General features: G+C 43.0%; 2 protein-coding genes across 2 annotated transcripts in view; one reads left to right on the top strand and one right to left on the bottom strand.

The window, feature by feature from the left end:
* Positions 1-585: 585 nt before the first annotated feature.
* lrp11 (low density lipoprotein receptor-related protein 11) lies at positions 586-11,993 on the bottom strand. Its single transcript, XM_053486051.1, has 9 exons — positions 11,296-11,993; positions 7,769-7,926; positions 6,081-6,222; positions 5,832-5,957; positions 5,460-5,618; positions 4,420-4,590; positions 3,150-3,206; positions 2,741-2,860; positions 586-2,199 (listed from the first exon to the last, which is right to left on the bottom strand). Exons 1-9 carry the CDS (start codon positions 11,906-11,908, stop codon positions 2,045-2,047), a joined length of 1,701 nt encoding a protein of 566 aa, XP_053342026.1. The 5' UTR covers positions 11,909-11,993; the 3' UTR covers positions 586-2,044.
* A 4,558-nt stretch (positions 11,994-16,551) lies between these two features.
* Positions 16,552-27,363, top strand: part of map3k5 (mitogen-activated protein kinase kinase kinase 5) — a 65,172-nt gene continuing 54,360 nt past the window's right edge. The window contains exon 1 of the mRNA XM_053477878.1: positions 16,552-17,500. Coding sequence (XP_053333853.1) covers positions 17,119-17,500 — 382 coding nt within the window. The 5' untranslated portion in view covers positions 16,552-17,118. The remainder of the gene's footprint in view (positions 17,501-27,363) is intronic.

The raw sequence follows: 27,363 nt of genomic DNA, 5'->3' as shown, positions 1-27,363 counted from the left end.
TTTGGTGCTGGTATGCTGGTCACTTCACTGATGCTGGTCCCTAGCATAACAGCATACATTTTGCATCATGAGCTAAAATGTTAACCAATTTTAACTACGAAAACCTTGCTGGTGGCCCAGTATATAAATCATGCTGGCCCATGCTGGATCAGTTATGTTGGTTCACCAGCTAAACCAGCACCAGACCAGCACTAACCAGTATTAACCATGTAATCTTGCTGGTCTATGCAAGGATTTCTTCATCAGTATTTTTTATTTATTTTCAAGTTAACGCTGTACATGTGATGCAAAGTTCTTCTTCGTAGGATCACAGAAATTCACACATTTCTTTTGACTCCTAAATCTGAACGAAAAGGATTATATTACACTTAACATTAGTAATCAATCCTCGAATAATAATTAAAAAAGCTACAGAATCATAGCAACAACTAAGAACATGTGTATGCACTATTTGTGTTAGCCGTATGCACAAGGGGCGTTCAAGTCAAACCGGGACTGTGCAGGTTATGAGAGTAAGAACTTTATTTCTCTATATAATAGACTATACTATTAACGTTACACCCAGCGTAACAAGTTTTCTCTAAAACACTGGCCTCCCAGGAACTCCTTTAATGGTCTAAACACATGAGAATGGCTTGGACTGTACAGTGGCTGTAGAACAGACTCCCATAAGTACATTAAGGTGCCATAGTGTGTACGTGGTGTTGATGAACAATCACACAGTTCCCACACACAGATGTGTTGCTTCCACAAAAGTTATTCATCAATTTTTAATGATCAGCCTTTCTAATTGCTGAATGTTCACAGGAACGAATGCAGTGGGCTACGATCACTCATTGACGCACGGCCTCCTTTAAAAACGTTTGCGCTATTGGCTAAGACGAATAAAATATCACCGTACTGTCCTTAAAGTCTTCTGTCAATGTTAATTGTGTTTGCTTCTTTATTTACTAGGAATTTCATCACTTGTCAAGTCCTGGTTTGACTTGAACGCCCCTTGTAACAAAACAAAAAAAGTTTCAGAATACCTACTGTATTGTCTCCCGACTGTAGATATATGAATGTTTACAGAAAGGCAAGATTATAAAATAATTGCAGTAAAACATAATAAAAAAAAAACAAAGGGGAAAAAATTACACAAGGAAAAGATGATTTAGCGCATAATAATGAAATAATATCAATAAATAACTTTATAAAGAATATAATCTTGTGGTGGTAAAATCCTCTATGTGGAAAAAATACTTTATTTTTAGGGATGAATCTAAACTTCAACACAAATGGCCACTTTCAGTATTTTTGGCAAACAATAATGATAATAATAGGGATTTTTTTTTTTTTTTTTTAACGTTTGATGTTATTCCATTTATCTTCATCCTGAATTTCCATTTCGGTCAAGAATTTTTAACTTCTTTATTTGAAAGATCATTATTTAAAGTTGGACATTTCTTCTTTTTTTTGTATATCTTTAAAGTACAGTACATGGGATGATGCGAAAAACAAAAAAACATCCATTGAGCAGCAGAACTTCCACTTCTGGTGGAAACACCTTATTAGGAATGAGAAAGGCCAAACTGGTTTGAGCTGACATGAAAGCTATGGTAACCTTAAATAGCCACTCTTAACAACCGTGGTGAGCAGAAAAGCATCTCGGAGCACAAAAAACTGGCTTACAACAGCAGAAAACCACATCAGGTTCTACAGCAAGTGCAGGTTCATTCAAACTAAACAGCTGGAGGGGAAAAAAAGCACATTGCACAAGGTGAAATCCTTTGTGGATTTTTCTCCTTTTTTCAGACATTCCTACTGTGACTCTTTTGACACACATTTCATCGAGACACCGAATATCAAAACACGCAGAACGGCTTCGTATATCGGAAGGTTTGGATGATGCATTTAGACTCGACGGAGCAGCTGATATTCTACATTATATATCTAATTAAATCCATAGATCTCCCATTCACATAAGCACAAAAGAACACTCTGGTCCTTGTGTATGTGTATGTACGTGTGTGTGTGTGTGATATATATAGATGTGCATGTTACACTACAGGTACATGCCGTTGATGAGGTAATCGGATTCCTCGGTGGTGAGCGGCAGAGCTTTCTTCCTCCTGTGACGTCGCACGCGGAGCCTGCAGCCCACCATCAGCAAGAGCAGAGAGCTAATAATCACCCCGAGCACCAGAGCCAGGATCGTACCTACACACACACACACACAGGCATCAGTAAGAATGAATTCTCAGTAATATTAATGGTAATTGCGTAATAGTGTCTGTATGCTACATTAACACTATCTAAGGTATAAAACGTTTCCTCGCTTATTTAATCATACTTCAATTAAGTACAATTAGGTCAAATTCTCTATTTGTAATAATTAAATCCTGTTTTTGTAGGGTGCCAAAGTGGCCTTGCACCACTAGGGTCTAGGTTCAATTCCCGCCTCAGGGTTTGTTTGCATGTTCTCCTCATGCTTGGTGGGTTTCCTCTGGGTACTCCGGTTTCTTCCCACAGTCCAAAGACATGCAGAATAGACTAATTGTCATTCACAATCGACTGTAGTGTCTAAATGAGTGTGTGTGTGTGTGTGTGTGTGTAATCCCCCCCGCCCGAGGGGGTGTACCCCACCTCATCCTAAGCCATAAGTCCCCTTGTTAAGGCTCGCGACCCTTTATATAGGATGATATACTGTAGATGGTGAGTGAATTTTAGTCTCAGGATACACACACACACACACACTAACCTGACTCTGGCGGTGTGTGTCCTGTGCTTAGTTCTGTATGAGCTTTAGTTACTGGCTGAGCATTCTGCGGTGATGGTGCAGAATTCTTGGACTTGGCTTCGGTGCTGGATGACCTGGGAGCTACACACACACACACACACACACACACACACACACACACACATTTAGTGACATTTATACCACATCGCTGTTGAATTCTCCATTCTGATTGGTCAGAAGGCTTTACCTGATTTACCATTACAGCAGCTATGACAATACATGAGCATGCAATCATCCATATGTAAAAGATTTCTGCCAGGCTACATTTATTTTGCATTAATGGATAGACGCGCTATTAAAACTTAACAATAAACATTATCACATTTACTGTCTCACAAGTAGCCGACAGAGCTGTGAAGAAGTACAGTACCCGTGTTGGTGTGTGTGGTCGGGGGAGGCGCTGCAGTGGCCCGGTGATCACCTGGAGCTGAAACACATGTCCAGGTTCATCATTCACTTTTATAACCCGTGATACTTACAGTCGGATTCAGTTGAATTTTGATTTAATTTGCCCTTTTAACAACGGACAGAGCGAATTTCCAGGACGAGTTTGATAGCGAAATGAGATAAATCCATCGTTGGCGTTTTTTCACTTTAAGCCAATATTTGGTGCATGTTTTCTTTGAGACACTAGGGTGTGAGAAAGCACAAATCTTAAAAATATTTGTTCAAATTTTTGGAGTTATATTAATTCATTTTGTGTGATTTTTTTTTCAAAATGCTAAACTCCTCGTATCGATGCACACCTGTCATTTATTAATTGATTATATTAAGATTATATATATTAATATTAACTGATTTATTAATTTATTATTAAGTGTCTGCACTGGCAGGAAAAGAGTGGAAATGTCATTTTCTTGGTTTAAAGATTCTCCAAAGACCCTCTGAACACATTTAAACCACGTCACTGATCATGTGACAGAAAGAAGTGATGCGATTGGTTTGTCAATGTAACGGCTTTTGCTTGAAAATCACGCAGCTACATATCGAGATTTGCTAAAAAAAATTCTTATGCCTCCGAGTGGCGCAGTGGTAAAGCGCTCGCCCTATCATCCGGAGATCGCTGGTTCGAACCCCGGGTGATGCTGTTTTCCTCTCACAGCCGGAGGCACAGAGAGAGCTGATTGGCCAAGCTCTCTCAGGGGGAGGGATGAGAGGTAATTGCGCTCGCACATTAGTCACGGCTCTACAGCCAATCAGGGGCGTCTGTGAGCTCGCGCACACGGAAGGAGCGACTAGCGCTTTCCTCCGAGTGTGTTACTCCGCCCCTAACGGTGCGTGAGCGAGCAGTTCGAAAAGATGCGGTCGGCTCGCATCACGTGGTTCGGAGGAAACACGGGATAGCTTTCGTCCTCCCGACTGAGTGGTGGTAGTAGCCTTAATGTGGGAGCCCCCTAGTGACGAGGAGGAATTGGACACGGCTAAATTTGGGGAGAAAAATCGGGGAAAAAAGAATTGGACAGGACTAAATATTAAAAAAAAATAAATAAAAATTCTTATACATAACCTGTATATATGTCAGAGAATAAAAACTTGCCGTAATAAGTAAAAGATATACAATTTATTTATCCCTAATGAGCGAACCACAGGCAAGGGAAAAACTCCCCGAGAGGACGAGAGCACTGCCAGGATTTACTCACCGGGTTTCTGGATGCATTCGTTTGCGCAGTCGGCCTGCTGCAGGAAGTTGTTGTGGTTTCCTTTGCAGCCGCTGTACAGAAAGTGTTTACACTCTCCGGCTGTGGGGTCGTAGTACCAGCGTGGGAAAACGCCTTTACACGGACCAACCACAGGGGGCATCATGCAGGGATCTGGAGAGAGAGAGAGAAAGAGAAAAAGAGGAGATAAAATATCCTACATCTAATCTCCACAGAATTCGCAATATATCCATCATTTATTCATCTAGGAACCCCTGTAGTCCAACCAGGGCATGTGGAGGCCAATGGTGATGACTGTATTTAATCCCATTTTGGAACGCCACTCTGCCTGTGGAAGGAAACCAGGGTACTCGGAGGAAACCCGCCAAGCACAGGAAGAACATGCAAACTCCATGCACACCGACCCCAAGGGGGGATTCGAACCTAGACCCTAGTGGTGCAAGGCCACAGTGCTAACCACTAAGCCACTGTGTCCCCCTAAAATTCGCAGTTTAGCTAAAATACTTACAATTAAAATATTACAAATACAGAAATTGACTTCTTTCGATAGTTCTCTACAGTAGGATTCAGTTGTAGTTCTCAACATTGTCTTGTTCTTAACTAGCTAAAGAATTCCAAAAAGTTCTTCCATAAGCGAGGACATATTTTATACCTTTGATGATACCAGTGTATCATATGACACTATTACTCAATTATTATTAACATTAATAATCATTCATTCTTAATGATGCACGTGTGTGTGTCAAAAGAGGAGAGAGAGAGAAAATGAGCAGCAGCAGAGTGAGAGCTGTTAGTAACAAGCCTGTCGATGGCCTTTGGTTCGAGTAGCAGCCCTGAGATTCACAGGGGATCAGGTAACAAGACACAAAGCGTTGCTTTGTTTCCAAAAAGCAAGAGAACAAAGAGATGGGAATTCCTTCCTGAAATCCCTTACGCTTCTCCATAGAATAAGCTGTGTTTTAGTCGAAACCTTACATCATGACCTTGACTCGTTATAAGGACTAGTATCATTATCGCAGTACCTTGGTCAACCGTTGGCCGTTTCTGTTGCTTGAGCTCTGCTGGGGGTTCAATATTACGTGATCCTGAAGGAATCATGGCTCGACCCTCTGCTTCTCTGGCTCCCCCGTTCTGAGACGAAGCGCCAGCTGTGTGAGTTACCGTCTTACGGCCTCCGTCGACTGAATATCAATAAGTACACACACAAGAGAATAAAGCGCTCAGCTTCCTTTGCCTTTTGTTACATTATACTGTACACTGTGGAAATGATGTTATAGCACTGACATTGGAGACTCCTTACACAAGGTTACCAAATAATTCATAAGCAGTAGAGATCATGCTTTAAGGTTGATAATAATGAAATTATATGCCAGAGTTCAAGGAGATACACTCACAGTTGCGGCAGAAGTCTTCGTCTGAGCGGTCAGGGCAGTGCTGTTTGCCATCACAGGCATAGCTAATGTCGATACAGCATCCGTCATCACACATGAACTGGTACGGCGAGCAATGATGAGTACATACTGCGCGGAAAACAAAAAAACACAGAACAGAACGACAATTTTAACAAAGTGCTACATAGAGAGGGAGAGATAAAGTTATGGGGCGAAGGCGAAATAGAGGCGACTGAGTTGGGGCTTTTGAACCTTCTGCGTGGTGTTCAGGTGCCAGCACGGTGACGGAGACGTTATCCGAACTCCTCTGCCCAACGGTGTCCGTGACCGTCATCTGGAAAGTGTAGACGCCCTCTCTGAGCCCGCTCAGCTTCAGCAGACCCGGGTGGGTAACCTGTGTGAGTAACAGAAGAAACCGTTCATTCCTTACTAGGTGATATCAAAAAGTTTCAATACTAGTTTTGTAACATGCCAACAGATGGCAGCACAAGGCTGCACGCACAGTCACAGGGAGAACCAAGCTTCATAAGTCAGCGTGCCAAAAGACATCGTCCTGTTTGCATGCAACTGCCTGCTATCTCATCATGGACAGCAAGTTAGAACAAAGAGCGAACATGGAAACTTGGCAAATCTGCCATGGAGACATTTGACATGATTCTGCAAGTTGGTAATGCTGCAATGAGTCGTTCGAGGTGTTTCATGCTTCAAGAGCGGATCAGGAAGACCTTCAACAAGCTCAACCCCCGAAAATGTTAAAACCATTTTGCAACTTGTGCATGATGATCATCGGAGAACAATTCACAACACTGCTGCCATTGTTGGAGTGTCATACAGAACAGTCCAGGCCATCCTCATGTGTGATTTGAACATGGGCTATCATGCTGCCAAGTTCATCCCCAGGCTGCTGACCCTGGAGCAGTAGGAATTCTGCCAAGAACTCCATCAGCGTGCCATGGATAATCTGTCCTTCATGTCAAGGATCATTACTGGTGATAAAGCGTGGGTGTATGCTCCGCTGTGGCAGGACATGTTAAAAAAACAGAGATTGTAAACAGAGCTCATTTCGGAACCTTTTGTTACCACCCCATATATAGCCCTGGAAATTCTTAAAAAATGGCCAAACCTTAGCCATACAGTAGCACTAGGTGGGCGTGGTCAAACATTCATCGCTGCTGTCCATTATGTAAAACTTCAAGAATAATCAAGGAGGCAATATCACTTCTGACTCCAAGTGCATGCCTGTTAATACCTAGATTCTAACAAACAATAAATCAGCGGGGTTTCTTTCTCGCACTGATTCTTCCAGTTACCCTGACAACATTCTTATTAAAAATTGTAGACCAAGCTTTGGTACAGTATGTTCTGATTTCTAAAGGCTTTTCTGATTGTGTTTGTAAAGAGTGGTTATTCAAGTTACCACTATAATCTGAGTTATCCAGATGTTACAAATATGCTTTGGAGCAGCGTAGGAGCAGGACTGGGTTCCCATGGCGCTGATGGAGAAATAGGGTAGAGAAAGTACATCTTATGAGGAGGACCATAGGATGTGGTAGGGCAAGTTAGGAGAAGGTCTCTGAGTTAGACGGGAAGCGAGATTAGATAGGCGAGGTGGGATGTGTAGACAGTGCAACTCCCTGGCAAACACTTTGATGTTGGGAATTGTGGACGACAAATGATTGAGAAATATGGCATCATGGAAGTAACTAAATGGGCTTGAGGGGACTCGAGTTGGTCATGACTGAAGGACTGAACAACAACAAAATAATCTGTGCTGCGGAGTTGTTAATTGAGTGAAATCAATTCTAAAGACATCATTTGGGTGAGCAGTGAAAGACAAGGTGTTGTCCAGAATGACACCAAAGCTCTTGGAGGGATAAAAGGGTCTGTTGCGTCTAGTGATTAGTTTAAGCAAGAGTTCACATACTGTTGAGTATCCTTACCTTCATGCTGATTGACGCATCCCCTTTAACGAGAGCCCATTCGTAACGTACGACTCCGTGGTCATCCATGCTGTCCCTGCCATCCAGTATGGCCCAGTCCGTAGGCAACTGGATCACAACGTCCATTCCAGCGTCACTCCGCGGGGGTTCGTCCAGCTCTGGGAAAAAAAAACATAGACCAGTTTATTGGTTTCTACCCCAGTGTAATTGGTTACCCAGTATATACAAATACAATGGTACTCTACTGTATATTGATAGTTACCAATTTCCCTAATATTATTTACATCATTAGTCCATAAATAAAAACCTTCAAATAAGGATAGTAATTAATGATTGTGTAACTTTAAAAAACAAACTCAATAAGCCACATATTAAATCCCTGTATTAATTCCTTGCAGCAGCAAGGTGCTGTGGTGGTTAGCACTGTGGCCTTGCACCTCCAGAGTCGAGGGTTCGATTCCCACCTATGTGTATGTGTGCATATTCTCCTCATGCTTGGTGGGTTTCCTCCGATTGCTCCGGTTTACTCCCACAGTCCGAAGACATAAAGATTGGGCTAATTAGCAATCCCAAATTGCCCGTAGTATGTGAATGCACATGTCTACCCATGTCTGTGGTGGTTTTTTTTTGGCTCCAAATATGCATGAATGATGGATGTCCAGTCCCAGCAGGAATTTTTGGTCGTCAAATTGCCGTTAATTTGGCAGCGTTAATTTGGCGACATTACAGAGGTGGGGAAAACATTGGCTGTTATGATGAAATGAGGTTGGAACGACTACATGCAGGTGGGATAACGTTGAACAAACACCTCAAACACGATGCAAATACTACATCAAATCTATGGCCTATTAAACCTTGTTAGAAACTTAAGGAACCATGGATGTTGTGTTGTGGAAATGGTGTGAATGGATGTTAATCAGAGTCTGGGTTTGATTGCTGGCCAGAGTCGATTCCCACCTCTGAGTGCATGGAGTTTGCAGATTAGGGTAATTGGCATTCCCAAATTGCCCATAGTGTGTGATTGTGTGTGTGTGTGTGTGTGTGTGTGTGTGCGCCCTGCGATGGATTGGCACCCTGTCCAGAGTGTATCCCGCCTCGTGCCCTAAGTCTCCTGGGATAGGCTCCAGGCCCCCGTGCAACCCTAAATTCAGGATAAATCGGTATAGACGATGATGATGATCTAAATAATGGTTGTTGCTTTGAGGTTGTGTTTGGGTCATTTATCTTAACCTCATTTTATCAAAGTCATTCCAACTTGCAAAAACAACGTCAGCGTCATCGCAATGTCGTTACAATCTAATTACCCTGCTCATCCAATGTTACGGTTCTCACTGAGGTATTTAGTTTAGCATCATTTAATACATATGAACATATTTTGTTAATTGGAGATGATTGCTTTATTATACCAAAGCACTGATGCATTCTCAAATCGGTTTGGTCAAAAGCTGTCGATTAATGTTGTTATATCAGTGGCTTTGACGATGTGGAATAAATACCTAATGTTGCTGTTACAGAGATACAGCATATGACATATCTGTGCATGACTATCAAGCTCATATCAGTTTAAGTTAAGCAATAACGTATATGATCATTCACTTTTTTAAAAATATAGAAATCATAAAGAAATCAGGTAATTCAATAGCAAGCCTAATAAAATCACTCCGCACTCCTGATTATATCACTCAAGGGCATTAGGAAAAAAACAAAGCTCTAAGCTGTAAATGATTAACAAGGTTTCCTGACCAAACACACCATCAGCTGTTTCAGAAGTGCAGTAGGGCACCATCTAGACCTGCTTTGTGCTGAAGGGGAAATGTACACCTGCTCGCCATGTCAGCTGAAGAGGGGGTGGGGGTTTAGTGCCGGTGATGCTTTAGACACACAAAACATCTACTCTGGTCCTATTGTGTTAATGTTTTCTCATTTAGACTTGACCTGTAATTAGCCGTTATAGATTGAAGATGTAATAAGCCGAAAAAAGTTAATGGTGGACTCATACATCTTCTGCCGATTAAAAAAATACGTAAATAAAAAAATGCACTTTTAGTCTACTTTTGTTTACATAATGAAATAAATTAACCTTTTTCCTAAAAGACTAAAATGTAAAACGTCAGTGCATTACTAATAAAACATGACCTGCATTATTGTGACCAGTTATACTGCATAATCTCTGTAAAATCTGGAGTGAGGTTTTTATACAAGCACACAAGAGTGTGACGATCAGGTTTCCCCTTTTAACTTTTGGCTATATATTTTGTATAGATCTCTGAGTTCACTAAGTTTGCTCCTAGAGAAATCTAATCAGTTGACGGAATGTTGCGGAGTCCATCGAATGCTGAAAGGTAAAAAAAAAAAGAGTTGGAAGAAGTGAATAATCTGCAGACAAAGGAAAATAGTGACCTCATCTCCACTGCCTGGCAACAACTGACCCAGGATATTAATTACAAAATCCTGCAGATCCACCTAAGATGTACTTTCTAACTCAAACTTCTAAGATCACAGATACACTATATGGACAAAAGAAATTGGTTAATATTCTGTTTATTATTGAATTGAGGTGTTTCAATCGATCAGGCCCCTTATCCCCATTGAAGGGCGATCTTAATTCTTCAGCATACTGTACCAAGACATCTTGGGCAATGCTTTGCTTCCAAGTTTGTGGCAACACTTTGGAGAAAACCCTTTTCTATTGCAACATGGCTGTATCCCAGTGCACTTTGAGGTTACGCGGACTATAAAGTCATGGAAGTCTATAAAGTCATGGTTTGATGAGAAGAACTTAACTGGCCCACACAGAGCCCTGTGACCTCAACCCCAGTGGCTCCCTCTCCGGCTCGCAATCTCTCTGGAACAGAGATTGCGAGCCAGACCTACTCGTCATTAATGCTTTACAGAATGAATGGGCATGAATTCCCACAGAAATCTTGTAGACAGCCTTCCAAGAGTAAAGAGTGGAAGCTGCTATAGCTTTGTATTTATTCCCATCTCGTACAACCATTGTAGGACCTACAGCCAACATTTACACACACTACGGGCGATTTGTAAACAAAAGGGGGACCAGCTCCATATTGTATATAAGTATATGTATTTGGATATGATGTCATTACAGATTTGGCCCAATACCTTTGATCATTATATAGTGTATGCTATGAACCAAAGGTTTTCCTTTTCACTTCTACTTTGTCTTTCGGCTGTTCCCTTTCAGAGGTCGGTACAGCGAATCATCTCCCTCTATCTAACCCTATCCTCTGTATTCTCTTCTCTGACACCAACCAAAGGTTTTCCTTTTCACTTTTCTGGCAGGATCAAACATCTGGTTCAAGCAGAATAATGTGATGTTTGGTTAACAGCACTAAACCCAGTGAGTCCCAGCATGTTTTACTGGGTTCCCTGATTCAGATAAAACTGAGACTGATGTATGTATGTGTGTGTGTGTGTGTGTGTGAGATGTGTTTACTAGAGAACCATGTACCATGACCTTGAAAAGCATCTGGATCTCAACCCTCCACTCCACTCAGCCCTCGTACCTCGCATGGACGAGTCCCCGTCTTCATCCTCCTGCTCCTCCTCCTCCTCCGCCTGGAGAGGCCTGCGGTGACGCTCGCGCGACGCGCTGACGTTGCGCGCGACGCGGCTGAAGGTGCTGAAGCCGCGCTGGAACGCGAACACGCAGACGCTCGCGCCGCCGTACGTGCAGTTGAACAGGTAGCAGCGCAGACCCCCCGCGTCGCCGCTCTCCGCCTCCTGCGTCTGCGTCTGCTGCTGCTGCTGTTGTTCTCTTATCTCTGTCTGCGTCTGCGTCTGCCGCTCCTGCACGATGGCGGTGGTGCAGCGCGGCTCGGCGCAGCAGGCGCGCGCGCAGTCCCTGCGGCCGTACACGCGGCCCGGGGCGGACAGGAAGGCGGCGCCGCGCTCGATCGAGGCCATGGCGCGGATGATGCGCTCCTCGGCCGCGTCGAAGTCGCTCAGGCACGCGTCGCCGGCGTCGTCTGCGCTCTGGTACGCGTCGTCCTGCTGCAGCTGCTTGCGGAACTCCTCGAGCAGCTCCTCCACACCGGACAGCTTCGACTTCAGGTCCGAGATCTGAGAGCCGCGCGCCAAGCTCGCGCCGAGCAGCAGCGAGCCGAGCAGCAACAACATCTCGGCAACAAACAAACAAACCAACAAACAAACCAACCAACCAACGACCGAATCAATCCCAATTCTATGTTTTGGTGTGTTTTCGTTTTCTTTACTATCCCAGCGACAAAACCACGACCTTCTTATCCCTGATCGAGTCACAGATCAGCATCATCTCGATATAAACACATCTGCGTTTCCGTCTCCAGGATCTCCGCAGGTGCGCCGCTTTTGTCCTCGACAGAGATGCTGCGGATGAGAGATTCACGAGTCGGTTCCTTCCCGATGAGTCGACTCTCACCAGAACGAATCACACGGGCCTTTGTCCGTTTAGGTCACAATGCAGTTATAACCAGAGTCAGGGGTGCAAATCAATTCCTAATTATATTTTATTACTATACTTATTATTAAAAAAAAGTCTTTTTAGAATGGGGATGGAATCTCAAATAAAACTGAATACATTTCAGTGTACATTTCATACAAAAAAATTATTTCCCACATCAAAAAGCCTGTTTACCTATTTACCTGTTTATCGATTATTTTGTGATTTTTCTGTGTGGCAAGTCATGTATCGCCACATGGACTCTCAAATCATATATATATATACAGCTCTGGAAAAAATAAGAGACCACTGCAGTTTACGCCAGAAAACTTCTGGAATGCATCTGTTCTCTCTTGCACAGATGCACATACCCGGGTACGCTGTAGACCGGACACTCATGGACATTGCACATTTGCACATACATGCACACTTTCTGGAGATTTCCATTTATTTCCCTTTAAATTTGCTATTTTGTCTTTTTGTACAGATACGTTTTTATATTTGTTATATATTTTTTGAAAATGTTTATAATTTGTTCTATTTTCTTATGTTTCAACTATTTATTTCTTATTATTCGGTTTAAATATTTTAAGGGCGGTCGTATAAGCATTTCACTGCATATCTAAAAATACAGATCTTGGGTTCTTTTGATGTGTTGTGATGTCTTTTTATTTTAAATATACACTCTAAACAACTATATCCTGAATTATGGGAGAAATATTGTCAGCAGTTCTCAAAAATTAAACAAAACTGTTCATATCACCAATACCTGCACCTGTAAGAAAAAAAAACACACATAAGAAGCTGATTATTTTGCAGTGGTCTCTTTTTTTTCCAGAGCAGTATACACACTACCACTCAAAAGTTTGGGATGACTTTTGGGATCACTTAGAAATTGTATTGTTTTCTAGAGAAACTAGTCTTAATAGAAAATATAGCAAAAGACATGATGGCATTGTCAGAGTTAGAAATAATGACTTTGATGGAAATTATGGATATGTTTTTCAAACTTTGCCTTCATCAAAAAAAATATATTTTTTTTTACAGCAATTACAGCCTGGCAAAGCATAGTCATTCTAGCTTTTTCTAGATAATCTAATGAGATTTCACCTCAAGCTTCCTGGAGCATCTCCCACATGATGAATTGGCTTGATGGAGTCTTCCTCCGTACCATACGGTCAAGCTGCTCCCACAACAGCTCAATAGGGTTCAGATCCTAGGAGCACTGATATCACATTACTGCTCAAAATGTGTGTTTCAGTCTTGAACTAAAATGAACCTAATTTAACCTAATGTTTTACAGGAGTTATTTATAATCACATATTCCTTTCAAATCTTCCCCCAGCTCCTGAATCCCAAATGGGTCAGAAATGCATACTAGAGTGCATGACATGAGAACATCTGCACTAACTGCTCTTTGTTTTACACTGTACTGTCTGGGCTAAATAGGAAGATGTCTAGCTCTTTCATTTTTCTTCCTTCACGCATTAGCTAGCATCCACCCCTAGAGGTCATCAGAGTAATTGAAATGATCTTTTTAGCTTTCCAGGCATTCTGATCTCGATCCACCCTTTCACTGTCCACTTCACACCGTTTTCACGGATCATCCTTGGGGATATGCATCATCATCCTTGTATATGCACTAGGTTAAGGACTTTGATTGAGGGGGCACACAGTGCATAAGTGGTAAACTTGCACTGGCCGGACAAAACCCCTAACACCAATCAGCTACCCACAGCCTCAACCACCAGCACTGTCCCCAAATGATCATTCAAAATAACAAATAAAAAACGTATGCAGCAGAACCTCGGCAATTGTAAATCGTATCGCGAATTCCGGTAAGAAATAATGGAAAATCAGATAATCCGTTCCAGTCATGTAAAAAAAAATGCGTAAAAAAATCATGTAGCTTTTACACGCCCTCCTGCTGAAGGCGATGTTGGTATCATGGGTTGACTCTTTCAAAACAGCTTTGGCTGACCGAAAATTTTTTTTTATTGTCTTTCCATTGACGCAAACATGCGTACGCGCAACTTAGCCAGCGGTTGGTCTGATTCAGTTCAGTTCATTTGTTCGTATACAGAAAATGCTTCATATGCCGATACAAATTTCATGCAAAATTTCAATTCTTTAGGTGAAAATTCACAAGGTCACTTGTATGGCGAGGCTCCTCTACAGTTCTTTCAGTCAGCTTCAGTTAACACTTTATCCCGGTCAGGGTGGCAATTGACTCAGAACCTATATGGGAACACTGTGTGAGGCAGGGACACCTCCTGAATGGGACACCAGTCCATTAAGTGGACATTTATGTCACAACCAGGGGCAACTTAATGTAGCCCAACCGCCTACCAGCTTTTTTCCTAGGAGGTGGAAGGACACCAGAAAACCCTAAAGAAACCTACATTGGCTTGAGGAGAAAATACAAAACTCTACGTAAACACTAACACAAACCCCAGTGATTTGTTATTTGCTCCATTCCACTGACTCATTCAAATCCTTTCATCCAAATAGGACATCAGTCTTACTATAAATATATTAAAATATCTGTGCTGTGATTAGTGATTCTGGCGGTAATTTTAAGATGGTGAGGAAAGTGTCATTGATGGCGATATTAGAGTGAAGCTTGAAGCTTTGGGAGCTGAGCATGTCCAGATAAGGAGGTGAGAGAGCTGGACACACTTAGGGATTAAAGCACTGCCCTTGTTTGGTAGGAGTGAACCGAGAGATAAGCGCCATTGGCACTGTTATCAGCCAGCAGTCTGATGGCATTGTGGGAAAAGTAGGAAACCATTAAATAAAATAAAATGAATCCAGCCTTTAAGATGAGCCTATAATCATTCCTTCATCTTCTATAACACTTTATCCTGTATTCAGAGTCACAGGAGCATGGAGCCTATTTCAGGAGACATAGAGCGCAAGGTGGGGTACACCCTGGATGGGGTGCTAATCCATCACAGGGTGTATGGATACACAATGGGCAATTTGGGAATGCTAATTAACCTAATTTGGATGTCTTTGGACTGTGGGAAAGAACTGGAGTACATAGAGGAAACCCCCCAAGCATGGAGAGAACATGCAAACTCCACACACAGAAACCTGAGGCGGGAATCAAACCCTTGTCCCTGGAGGTGCAAGGCAACAGTGCAACTGATTAAACCATAAAAACATAAAAATGCCTGTAAACTAATTAGTCCAGGGAGAAGGAAAGTAAACTTAAGCCTTGTCATAAAAAGCTTGTAGCTACCCGATTATAACTGTGCAAAATGCATGTAACACCAGTGTACGTACACTATATGGCCAAAAGTATTTGGCCAAAACTGCAGTGACGTTGTAAGTCAATAATTAACAGGTTCAGCTAAATATTTATTAACCAATAAGTAGTTTGGCAAAATAATTATACCCAGTAGTCCTCATATGAGGATGGCACAAGGACATATATGTAGACAATGAACTTGGGAGAAAATGTCACGAGGACATTCGGATCTCATGAGATACAGTTGGCCAAAACATGGTATTAGTGCTAAAAAGTGTCTTTTTTTGTCTAGGGGAAAAAAGTGAATTTTCAGATGGGATCATTTAACACCACTTTTCAAAATACTTAATGCTTCTTATCTTCCAATCCATGCTTCATTTCTGGTAAATATGCATACACATTTATATTGTTGTCATATGACAGAAAACACATTTGCTAAATACACCCTTATCCCCTTTTATGACTGTAGTGTCTGTAACTTTTTTTTAATTAAAATCTTTCAATGATCTTAACAGTCATTCAGATGAAACTTGGCCAAACTAGATTTCACATGAAAAGACATAAATCTAAAAAAGTGTATTGAAAGAATATTTAATTTTGCACAGAATTTATTTTATTTAAGCAACAATTTGTACAGGTCATATGCTTCTAGAAGCTTACACAAATTCTTAATATCAGGAAATATTTAAAAAATGGCATTTTAAATTATTATAGTTTGGTGTGAGACACTGAAAAATGACAATTTTTGGGGCACATATAAAATCATATCTTTTTTAGGGAAGCAAGATCTGTTAGGGAAGTCAGATCTGTTGCATGAACTTGAGAAGTAGCTTCTTCAGCACACACATTGTCTGTTTTATATTTATGACATAAAAAAAATACAAATCAGCACCTATACACAATTTTTGGCAGAGTGTGCATGTGTGTGTGTGTGTGTATCTGAATATCTGAGCAGTTTCCTAGAAAGGCGGAATAATTGCTGTAGTAATAAACATGGTGTACGTTGGCAGTAAGCCCCACCCCCTACATGGTAATGTCACCGTCCTGCCCTCCCCCGGACTCCGCCCCCTAGTGTTTGTGCGCGTGTGAGATAACAGTGGAAACAGGGCAGGGTCCAACGCAGACATCGGGAAATGATTTCACAACTTGTTTTTAATGCCGGATGAGTTACTGACTGATATTGTAAAGTTAGTTTGTTTTCTTTGTTTTTTTATTTCCAAAAAGGGAAGACATTTTCTTCCCCTCTCTGCATGTGTGTGTGCGTGTGTGTGTGTGTTTTCTTATGAACCACCCCTGAGGAACGCGGGAGGAGTTTCACTGAGAGAGAAAGAGAGAGAGAGAGAAAGAGAGAGAGACGGAACACGCGTGAAGTTTTAGGAAACTGCGCGAGCGCGTCGCGCGCGGGAGGGAGAGATAAAAAAGAAGTGTGTGCGCGTGAAATGATCCGCGCGCTCGCTCGAGCCAGCGTCTCGGTCGTGACTCCTTCTTCTTCTTACGCTACATCGGGAGCGCCTCTGCGCGTATTTAATATTTTATAACATAAGAATTATAAATATAAATATATATATCATCAAGCGTGATGTGTTTAGCACCCTGTGCGTGATGGAGGATGTTGGAGTTTAAAGCACGGAGAATTAAGAAGTCGAAGCGCACAGGATGATGAACTCTGTGGATCTGTGCGTCCAGGTGCCGGAATGCGCGCACTCGTGCCCGCACGCGGACGCCGAGCTGTCGGTCCCCGCGGCCGGAGATTTCTGGAACGCGCCCGCGAGCGCGGGGAGCGCAGCAACGCTGGAGAGAGGAGGAGGAGGTGTTGGAGGAGGCGGCGGCGGCTGCGGAGCGGCGGGCGCGGGCGCGTGCAAGAGCCGAGCCGCGAGCGTCGCGTACGTGCTGAACTCGGAGTCGGGCCCGGCGGAGAGCGCGGCCCTGCAGTGCCTGAGGGATGCGTGCGACGCGACGGGCTGCCCGCTGGACGTGGTGCACTTCGGCAAGCTCGACTTCGGAGAGATGGCCGTGCTCGACCAGTTCTACAACGCAGGTGGGTCTCGGTGCATACGGCGCACACCGAAATGGCACCCCGGTGCAGAACCGTGTCCTAGTTACATTATCACCATCCGTACATTTTCTTCCCCTCTCCATACTCACATGCTTTATGTGCTGCACTGAGGTCAGTGTTTCCCTTTGAAATACAACACGATACAATGTAACCTGTTGATTTCAGCCTCCAGTGATAAGAAATGTGGACAGTGACATTTCTTTAAAAAAAAAAAAAATTTGCACAGGTATCATGTCATCATGTTTAAGCAGTACATTATCTAGAGTATCAAGAATACACAATTTGTTTTTTCCTTAGTTGTAACCAAGCCGGTTATAAGCCCTCAAACTGATGACGGTCATGACACCATTTGTTTATACAGATCATTATTTGGCACTTTGCAATGAACTGGTTCCAGCAAAAGAGAATATGACTTAACATACAAAATTAATTGCATTGATTTAATTATGGGCAGCACGGTGGCAAAGTGGGCAGCACTCTTGCCTTGCACCTCGGGGTCTGTGTGCATGGAGTTTGCATGTTCTCCCCGTGCATAGTGGGTTTCCTCCCAAAGTCATGCAGGTTAAAGAAGCACATAATCTAGGGTAACATTTCCTTTGCAAGAATACATAATTTGTTTTTTTCTCCGACTTAATTGAAACCAAACTTGTTATCAGCCCACGATTGAACTGATGACGGTCATGACGCCATTTATACGGGCACTTGCATATTTTGCAAAAATAAGTGTCCCAAGAAACTTGATTCCATCGTAAACAGTGGTTGGCACTGTCGCCTTGCACCTCCAGGGTTCGGGTTCAATTGCATGGGGTTTGCATGTTCTCAATGTGCTTGGTGGGTGTCCTCCGGGTACTCCGGTCTCCTCCTACACTCCAAAAACATGCAGATTAGGCCTGATTGGCGTTCTCAAATTGCCCGTATTGTTTAAAGGTGAATGTGCATGTGAATGTTGACCGGAGGTCCTTCCATGGTTGTAAAAATGGCAGTAAATGCAATGGTCACCAATGGGCTCCACGGCCCCTAGTTGGACTACAGAGGTTCCTAGATTGAGGGATGGAATTTAATTATGACAAATTATCTGCCATGGATTGGCAGGAGAGGAAGTTAAAGATAATTTATAGACCTGAGATGATACAGTGCGCATGCAGGATAGCCCTCGGGTATTCCAAGGTCTTTAAAACGCAAGGTTCCTTTAAGAGGGGTAAAAAGAAGCCACAGTATTACTAATTACCCCATGAATGACTGGTGCTGCTCCTGAAGACGTCTGGGGAACCATTTTTTTTATGGGTCTCTAGTTTGTACGGTTCTGAAGACATTCCTATTTTACCCCCAGCTGTATTACCCACGTGTAAAAAAACAAGCAGGTCAAAACCGCTGAGGTCCGGCGTGTTATAGGAATATAGTTAAGGAGATTTTCAGCCTTGTCGACAGCCCTTCCTGAGTGCATGTGGGTGTGTTAATGCACTAAAATATGCATGACAAAGGCTTCTTCAGAAATGGATCAGGTCGTTATAGAATCACGCGAGGACAGGCTTTTGTGAGTTTTCTGAGAATCTATGTTTTACTCTCCGTTGCCGTGACGCCATGCGATACTGTTTCATGCACATTTTGCTGATTTCCATGCTTGGGGGGAAAAAAACAACCTGACGCAAATTCTTACCTAAATAATAACCCACCTTGCAGAATGTCATGACCCCAGAAGCTTTATTGTTTTCCCTTTATCGCTCCCTGCACCGCGATTGCGCGCTGTTTATGCTTTGCACTTTTGCACATAGGCCACGTAATCCCCTCGTCAGGTTCAAATGTGCTCGTGGTGTTTAATCTTACCTACAAAGGACCCATGCAGCTGCAGATATCCTCAGACATTATGATCTCACAGCAACTAAGGCTTCTCTTTTTGTTGGTTCCTTGAAGCAGCATTTTTCAACACCATCACACCCACTTCAACCCACTGTAGGCTTGATCACAGGGTGAGTCAGGTGTGTTCAGGCCAGAAACAAACAAACAAAACAAAACAAAAAAATGAACCAGGGTTGTAAAACATTCCTGAATTATGAGCAGAACATATTTGTCATGAAGGTTTTGTTTCACGGTGCGTAAGGTTGAATTGCCTTTTGTATTTTCTATATTTAGTAAGTAACGTGAATCACTTTGAACACGAAGCTCCCCCCCCCCACCCGCCCCAAGGATCAACCACATACCATATATCAGGATCAGATATGCAGCAGAGCGTGCCTTACACAGCAATTTTTTTTTTGAAACATCTCTTTATCACCGGGATCTCAGATTAGGTGTGGTCGGACATGATTTTTAATTTTTTTTTCCACATAAGCATTTGCATTTATTTGCATTTTCTGCTCATCATTTTATCTGATCATCTTCTCGTCATGATCAGACCCATCCTTAGCTGGATAGGAATATGACATTCTGTCACAGAGGACAGATTTTTGTGGTGAGATTTGTGTTTTTTTTTTTTTTTTGGAGCACATCTCATGGTATCGGGTGATATCCTTGGGTTTTTCATAACATACATGCAAAAAAAAAAAAAAGATATGTAATTTTCCCTTTGCAAAACAAGGTCTCATGTGTCTTGCGTCGTACGAATGATTCAGAACGAATGGTTTCGCTTAATCACATTTTAACCACCATAATGACAGGACAGTAGTGCAGTCATGAGGCAATAGAGGATTGTTCTGGACTTGTTTGCGGTCTGAAGTGTTTTAAAGAAGTACTCTAGGTCAGAATTGTCTCAAGTTGAACCTGCATTCATTTAGGAGATATCTGCAGTCCTCCCGAAATGTTTCAGGTCATTTTCCAAAACTTGTAGTAACGTCGTCAGCTCGTGTGCCGATGATGTCGTTGCCTGTCTGCTAGTCTCCTTGATTTGACGTTAGCTTTCCTTATGTGGATATTTTGTGCAATGGCGGACTTAAGTACAGTAAACTAGTACTAGTAAACGTTTTTAAAAATCCCTGTCTACATGTGGAGTCACGTGCAGTGGTCAGGGGTAGATCAGTGGTTAAGGCATTGAACTACGGTTCAGGTTCAAACCCCACAACCACCAAGTTACCACCCTTGGGCCCTTGAGCGAGACCCCTTAAACCTCAACTGCTCAGATGTATAATGAAATAAAAAATAAGGGTCGTCTGCCGAATCCCTAAATGTGAACATGTCCCTGGAAAAATTCAGGTTTGGTTTGGTTTGTTTTCTCCCGAGCGTTCTGAGGCTCCTCTTTATCTTACACGACTCGAAGGACAAAAGAGGCTTCAGTTGATTTATTATACAACAGAAGTGGATTAGGAATTAGTGCAAAAACATTGCATTACAAATGGTGCGTTCATAACGGAGGTTCTGCACATAATATGGATTTCTATGAAGAGTGTTCGAGTCAAAGCGGGACTTTTGACTCTTAAAAACACGCTTTATTTCTCTCTACACTCCCGTGCTGCACTAATCCACTCACCCTAGTGCTTCACTGGCTAAATCGCCGACCTTTCAGGAACTTCTTTAACAGCCCAAGCATGTTGAAACGGCCTGAAGCGGGGTCAGGACTGTAAGGGGCGGGGTGTGTGTGTGTGTGTGTGTGTTTGGGGCAGTGAATGAGTGTGTGTACAGTTCCCACAGACACAGACAGATGCATCTCTTGCGCAAGTCGGCGACCAGCTATCCGTCGATGTTGTAGGATCAGACGTTCCACTCGCTGAATGTTCACGACTCGTTCACAGACGTCCGGCGTCATTTAAAGCGTTTGCGTTATTCAAATGTGGCTAAACGTCCTGTGGTTGAAGTGTCCTGTAAATGTCCATGACGTTCATTCATGACAAGTACCGGTTTGACCCGAATGTAAACAAATCTGAGAAGCTTTCGAGTTTAAACCCAGTCTGCTTAATAGATATCCTTCATTCTACGTACAAGTGTGATGTGACATGCTGTGGAGCTTCCACGGCGCACGAGATGACATCATTGTGCTCGTAATGTCCTAAGGAATGCCCTCAAGTTACCTCAGGGATGATGATTAAGACCGTAACGCGGACATGGACGGATTGTACTGTACATTAACTGATGCTGTGCTCAGACTCCACCTGCATTCTACAGCCGGGTGGATCCATAATCTGTCAATTTTTTTTTTTTTTTTACAAATTCCTAATTACAAATAAGTCGAGAGTTTTACATGTGTGTGAGAGCTAATAAGACTATTTTAGTGATGACACAAACTCCTCCCACTCATTTTGGTTTATTCCTGTTTTCTTGATTAGTAAGGCGTTAGAGTATGCTACGAAGAAAGGGAACAAACTTGTACAGTACACACACACACACACACACACACACACACACACTGCATAAATGGCTGTAGAGAATGTTACCCTAAAGGCATAAACTAAAGTGGGTAATTTTCTGCCGTGCCAAGAAGTAAATTTAGTCGTTTAATGACGTTGTAAACTGTTTAGTGACAATTATGAGCACCAAAGGTGTTTTTTAAAGCATTTCTAGATGTATAATGATCATAAAACTCCAAAAATATCACGTTTTTATGCATCCTCATGCTTTAAACGTGGCTTATTTCCTCATTTCAGGCTTATATTCAAATCTGCAGACAGGCCCGTCAGCTCTGTGCGAAGGAAACAGCTCAGTGACAAGTCATAGCACAAAAGCTCGTCAGTGTTTCGATCCTTGTTGCAGCTCCTTCAGGACGTACTGTAGACTGCGCTACTGACCTGAAAACTCTGATCTCACCGAGCAAGGCCCTGGGGCGAGGCTGGTAACCGTCAGAGATCTCCAGCATGCTTGGAATGTTCTCTGTCTCACTCCTCACTCGTAAGTCCGGTTAGATAGAAAGGGCTCTTCCTAATGCTTAGCTGTTCACACAAATGGAAGCGGCTTTGACGAATATGAGGACGCGTCTGCTGCTTTGTCTGCGCTTTGTTCGCTTCCAGCTAACATTTGGAGCGTTCGCGAAAGCTTTACACCGAGAGATTTCGGCAGGACGACGCCAAGGCACGCCAAGGCACGTCCAAAACCAAAAAGGCTGATTGGATCTTCTGCCAAACACAGTCACCAGAACCCAGAATAAACAAACAGACTTCAGGCTTCTTTATGGAGAATTTTTTAAAATGTGATTCCACACGGGGGACCTTAAAATGTCCGACAAAAACTTCAAAAAGTGAATAATCTGATTTGGATATTAGGGATCAAAGTGATACCCAAGTGCTGATTTGATTTGTGTTGCAGTTTTGCAAATATTACTCACTCACTCATCGTTTATACCGCTTAATCCTGTATTCAGGGTCGCGGGGGGCCTGGAGCCTATCCCAGGAGGCTTAGAGCACAAAACAGGGTGCCAATCCATCGCAGGGCACACACATACACACACTACGGGCAATTTGGAAACGCCAATTAGCCTAACCTGCATGTTTTTGGACTGTGGGAGGAAATCTGAGTACCCGGAGGAAACCCACCAAGCACTGTGCAAACTGCATGCACACAGAGATGGGAATCGAGCCTGGACCCTCCAGGTGCCACCTAGTTTTGCGAATATTAGGAGTTTATAAATATCCATATTCAATAGTAATTTTAGGCGGCATGATAGCTTAGCGGTTAGCACAGTAGCCTCGCACCTCCAGGGTTGGGGTTCGATTCCCGTCTCGGGGTCTGTGTGCATGTTTAAGCGCTTCAGAGCGTCCCACCACATCAAATGCAAACCAATCTCTACTAGATTGTGTAGGTGCGTATGTAAGAGCTGCTCCTGTACCGTTTGTACCTGACTATAATGATTTATAATCCTTTTATACTGTATCTGGTGTCATCCAGATGAGAACTGGTTCCCTCTTGGAGTCCCGTTCCCATCAAAGTTTCTTCCTCATCCTGTTTCAGGAATAGTTTTTCCGTCACTCCTTGCGCGTCAGGGATCTGAATCCGCCTCCAGATAACAGTTGTGATATGTGTGTTGTGGAAATATGTACTGGCATAGTGGACCACAAACAGAAACCAAACAGCCGTGTAGGAGGCGTGTCCTGCTCGTACAGCAACAGCGTTCTGATCGGGAATGAGATCTGTATTAGTTGTCATTTTAGCTGAGTAGGATTGTGCTGTAAAGATTTTTTAGTCTAAAGAGAAGTAGCGTTTCTAAAATTTGAGGTTTAAGGAGTATTAGTGAGGGTGTAATAATAATAATAATAATAGTAATATTACCAGCTGTGCAGTTGCAAATGACAAAATACGAAACAGCGGGATGGCATCATTATTAACCGTCTCCTAATAATCATCATCATCATCATCATCATCACTGTGATTTTTAAAATGTTTTAAAGACTCAATCCTCACAAGTCATGTTTCCTCTTTTCTTTCTGACAAAATCTGACAATTTTCTTTCCTTTTTTGTGTGACTTCTTGAATGTTGGCTTAAACGTTCATAATTAAGTTTTATTCACTTTCTAAGTTAAAGGGATACTGTACTGTAGGCCAGATTTTTGCAAGTCTGTCTCTAAATTAAAACTGAAATACATATCATTACGCAATAATAGTCGTTATACGTTTTCCTGCTCTGCACACTGATTGTAAAGTTTGTCACCTGAAACGCAAGAACAATGTAAGTGATCGGGGCCAAACCCCAAACCCTCATTCCGTGCAAAAATATATTCCAAAGTGGCGCAGTGGTGAAGTCATCCGGAGATCGCGAGTTTGATTCCCGGGTGATGCTGTAACCTCTCGCAGCCGGAGGTCCAGAGAGAGCTGATTGGCCGAGCTCTCTCAGAGGGGAGGGATGAGAGGTACTTAGTGCTCCTACATTAATCACGACTCTACAGCCAATCAGGGGCGTCTGTAAGCTCACTGTATGTTTAGTAGGAATTTATGTCTATGGATAAGCATGGAAAAGACAAGTTATGTTTGCCTTAAGCTTCACATGAGTCTCAACTGAACTTGGGATTACATGTTTGCACGTAATGAGGGTTGTTCAGTTTGGCTCCAATTACTCACATTGTACCCGAGGGTGACAAACTTCACGTGTTCAAGAGCAGGAAAGCCGTAGGTTCGTCGGCGTGACCTGACTCTCCGTCTTGCCCTACGCTAACCAGACCTCAGTATCCTGACGTTTCCGATGTCCGCGAGGTCACTGGATTGTGAAGGAGCTTGCGAGTGAGCATATCTGTCTCAATTCAGCCTTAGTGGACTTAAAAAAAAAAAGCAGTCCTTTTAAGGTGCATGAGTCACGATCAAGATGTTATGTATCAGTGTTTGGGAATACATCTCGCTCCTACACAGTGCTGGGTTTGTTGGTGCCTCTTCGCCTTCGAAAGTTTTTAGTCCCGCTCCTACGTGCAGAGCCTCCATATGTCCACTTTAGTCGAGTCTTGACTGTACTTGGCAAGTAGATTAGTGCGCGGTCACCCGAGGGTTCTTTCATTCACATGGAGTATAAATAGTAACGCTCGTCTATTTTTGCGTCATATTTCTGAATAACACGACGACAAAGCTGTTGATCTCTTTGGTTTGAAGAGCTGTCTTTAGTTCTGGGTACAAGGAGAAATACACAGATGTGTTTTTCGAAAGGAGTCTCCAGTGTCGGAGCTTTATAGCAGAATTGTAAAGTAAGAATCAAGCTATTTTCAGATTTATTAGGCTATTGTGTAAGATTTCTCCACAGTACTTTTCTTTTTTGCCCTGCTTCCGCCCGCACTCGTTGCTTGATCGCCTCCTCCCACACACAACCGTCCAAATTAAACAGAGCTCACACTGTACGAGGAGAAACTCTGCAAATCTTGTCATCTACAGTACAGTACCTAATGCGTTGGTGGAGATCACATGACCGGGATTCTCATTCATTGCGAGCCCAATTCACTGCACGGTTCTTCTACTGAGGGACGTCAAGTTAAACGGCGACACGTGGCTGCTTTACGTGTTTAACAGCTCGCAAGGACGAAAGTGGATTTTTAAATAACCAAGGAATAAAGTTCGCGTCATTTCCTCATGAGCAAGTGCCACCGTTCCTGGCAGCGACAGCGATTTCTTACGCAGGAAACAGGAAGCTGTACGGGCAGACGATGATGTCATCAGGAGAGGTGCCGCAGCGGAGGTTGTATCTAGAGGTCACGACCCCGCCGTCCGACAAGTTCAGACGAGACTCCACACGCCACATTCCTAAACGCTATTGTACACGTCCCGAGCGCGTGCTTGCCGTCAGGTCTGAGATTAACGTGTGCGGGAACCACAACCAGGCGTGGTGGTGCAACTCCCAGAAACCGAGATCAAAGAGGGGCAACTAAAGTCAGCGGCGTCTGCGTTCCGCGAGCAACACACACCCCCGGTGTAATATGTGCACTGTAGATACCGTCGTCGTCATAGTAAATAGCAGCAGACTAGTGGGAGACAGCAGCTCAGCCGCGAGTCTCCGTAAACACACAGCAGGAGTTCTCACGTGCGCTCCCGGCTAACGCTGAGTGTTTTCCGTTTATCCTGGCTCAGGATAGAGAAAGCGGGGTCAAGAGGATCGACGGCGCATGCTGTAAAGCTCTCCACAGAGAGAACGTGTGAGAGAGAACAAAGAGAGGAAGAGAGAGAGAGAGAGAGAGCAGTGCCTGGCGATTGCGCAACATCCAGTCGAGCAATTCAGAGTGATTCCTGCCCCGGTGGGCCTGTATTTTAGTACTTGTTGTAATTCACATATACACACTCATTCACACACTACGGCCTATTTGGGGAACGCTGGTTAGCGTAACCTGCACGGAGGAAACCGGAGGACCCGGAGGAAACCGGGAGGAAATTACTGTCTTTAAAAAGTAATCAGTTACATTACAGCGTTAGTTTCTGATAAAAGTAACTAGTTCGAGTACTTTTCCATTGCAGAAAATGAAAACTCCTTTGTGATTAATGTTGTCTTAGTCAAGACCTTCATAATTATTCTACCATTATCACTCAGTGAAGTTTGGTTCGTAATCTGTTAACTACTAATACCCCTATCCCACCTACGCGGTTTTGTGTGGTGGCCGTAAGTACGGTTCATCATGATTCAAGTTGTGATTAAGTTTCCATCTTTCTGCGCGTCGGTCTGAATAACGGATTACATTTAAAAAAAAAAGTGACTAAGTAACTAAGTACTTAAAGCGTTAGATCACTCGTTACATCAAAAAAGGAATGCGAGTACTCTAACTTTGTAACTGATGGTGTCTTTAAAATTTGGCCGTGAGACTCATCAGTGTACTTGAAGTCTGTAAATGTCAACTGGTTGTACGCGTTCGCTTACCACAAAAGTCCCTGTTCGACTTGTTTCTTATTTTGTCACAAACTAGATTTTTTTTTTTTCTCCCTTATTGAATACTCGATTATGATCGCATGTTGGATTAGCAGAGATTGATAAATAGATTTAGCTGGATTAATATTTGCTCATGTGATCAGGCGATCGCTGACGTTTTTCATTACATCCTGTTGTACAGTATTTTATTACTCAGGGATCAAACACCAGTTCGTCGCCAGGGACACACCCACTCACACCTAAAAGCAATTGTAGTCGGCTCTCCTACATCTCCTACTTTTAGACAGTAAGAGGAAACCAGAGAACCTGCAGGAGTCCCGTGTGAACACGGTGAGAACACAATGCCTCCATACAGGCAGTAACTCGAGCGCAGAATCGACCCGGAGTTGTGAAGAAGTAAAGGACAGTTGTGTGTGGGACAACACGACAATGAGAAAACCTATTAAGCGTATGGTATGCGGTTTAAACCCCTGCTTTGTGGGATTCACAGTCTACTTCCTGATTAGCAGCAACTGTGCATGTACACATGTGTGTGTGTGTGTGTGTGTGTGTGCTTGCATTATCACTTCAGTTTCGGTCCTGTGCAGCAGAAGTAGCAGAG

The sequence above is a fragment of the Clarias gariepinus genome, chromosome 2, assembly GCF_024256425.1.
Source record: "Clarias gariepinus isolate MV-2021 ecotype Netherlands chromosome 2, CGAR_prim_01v2, whole genome shotgun sequence".
Taxonomy (NCBI): domain Eukaryota; kingdom Metazoa; phylum Chordata; class Actinopteri; order Siluriformes; family Clariidae; genus Clarias; species Clarias gariepinus.
Note: the sequence above shows the minus strand (reverse complement) of the source record. Positions and strands in the feature narration are given on the sequence as shown.

Coding starts and splice junctions, on each gene's coding strand:
- lrp11 (XM_053486051.1), bottom strand. CDS start 11,908: ATGTTGTTGCTGCTCGGCTCGCTGCTGCTCGGCGCGAGCTTGGCGCGC. Junction 7,927..11,295: donor CGGGGACTCGTCCATGCGAG/GTACGAGGGCTG, acceptor TTTTTTTCCCAG/AGCTGGACGAACCCCCGCGG. Junction 2,861..3,149: donor GACCACACACACCAACACGG/GTACTGTACTTC, acceptor GTGTGTGTGTAG/CTCCCAGGTCATCCAGCACC.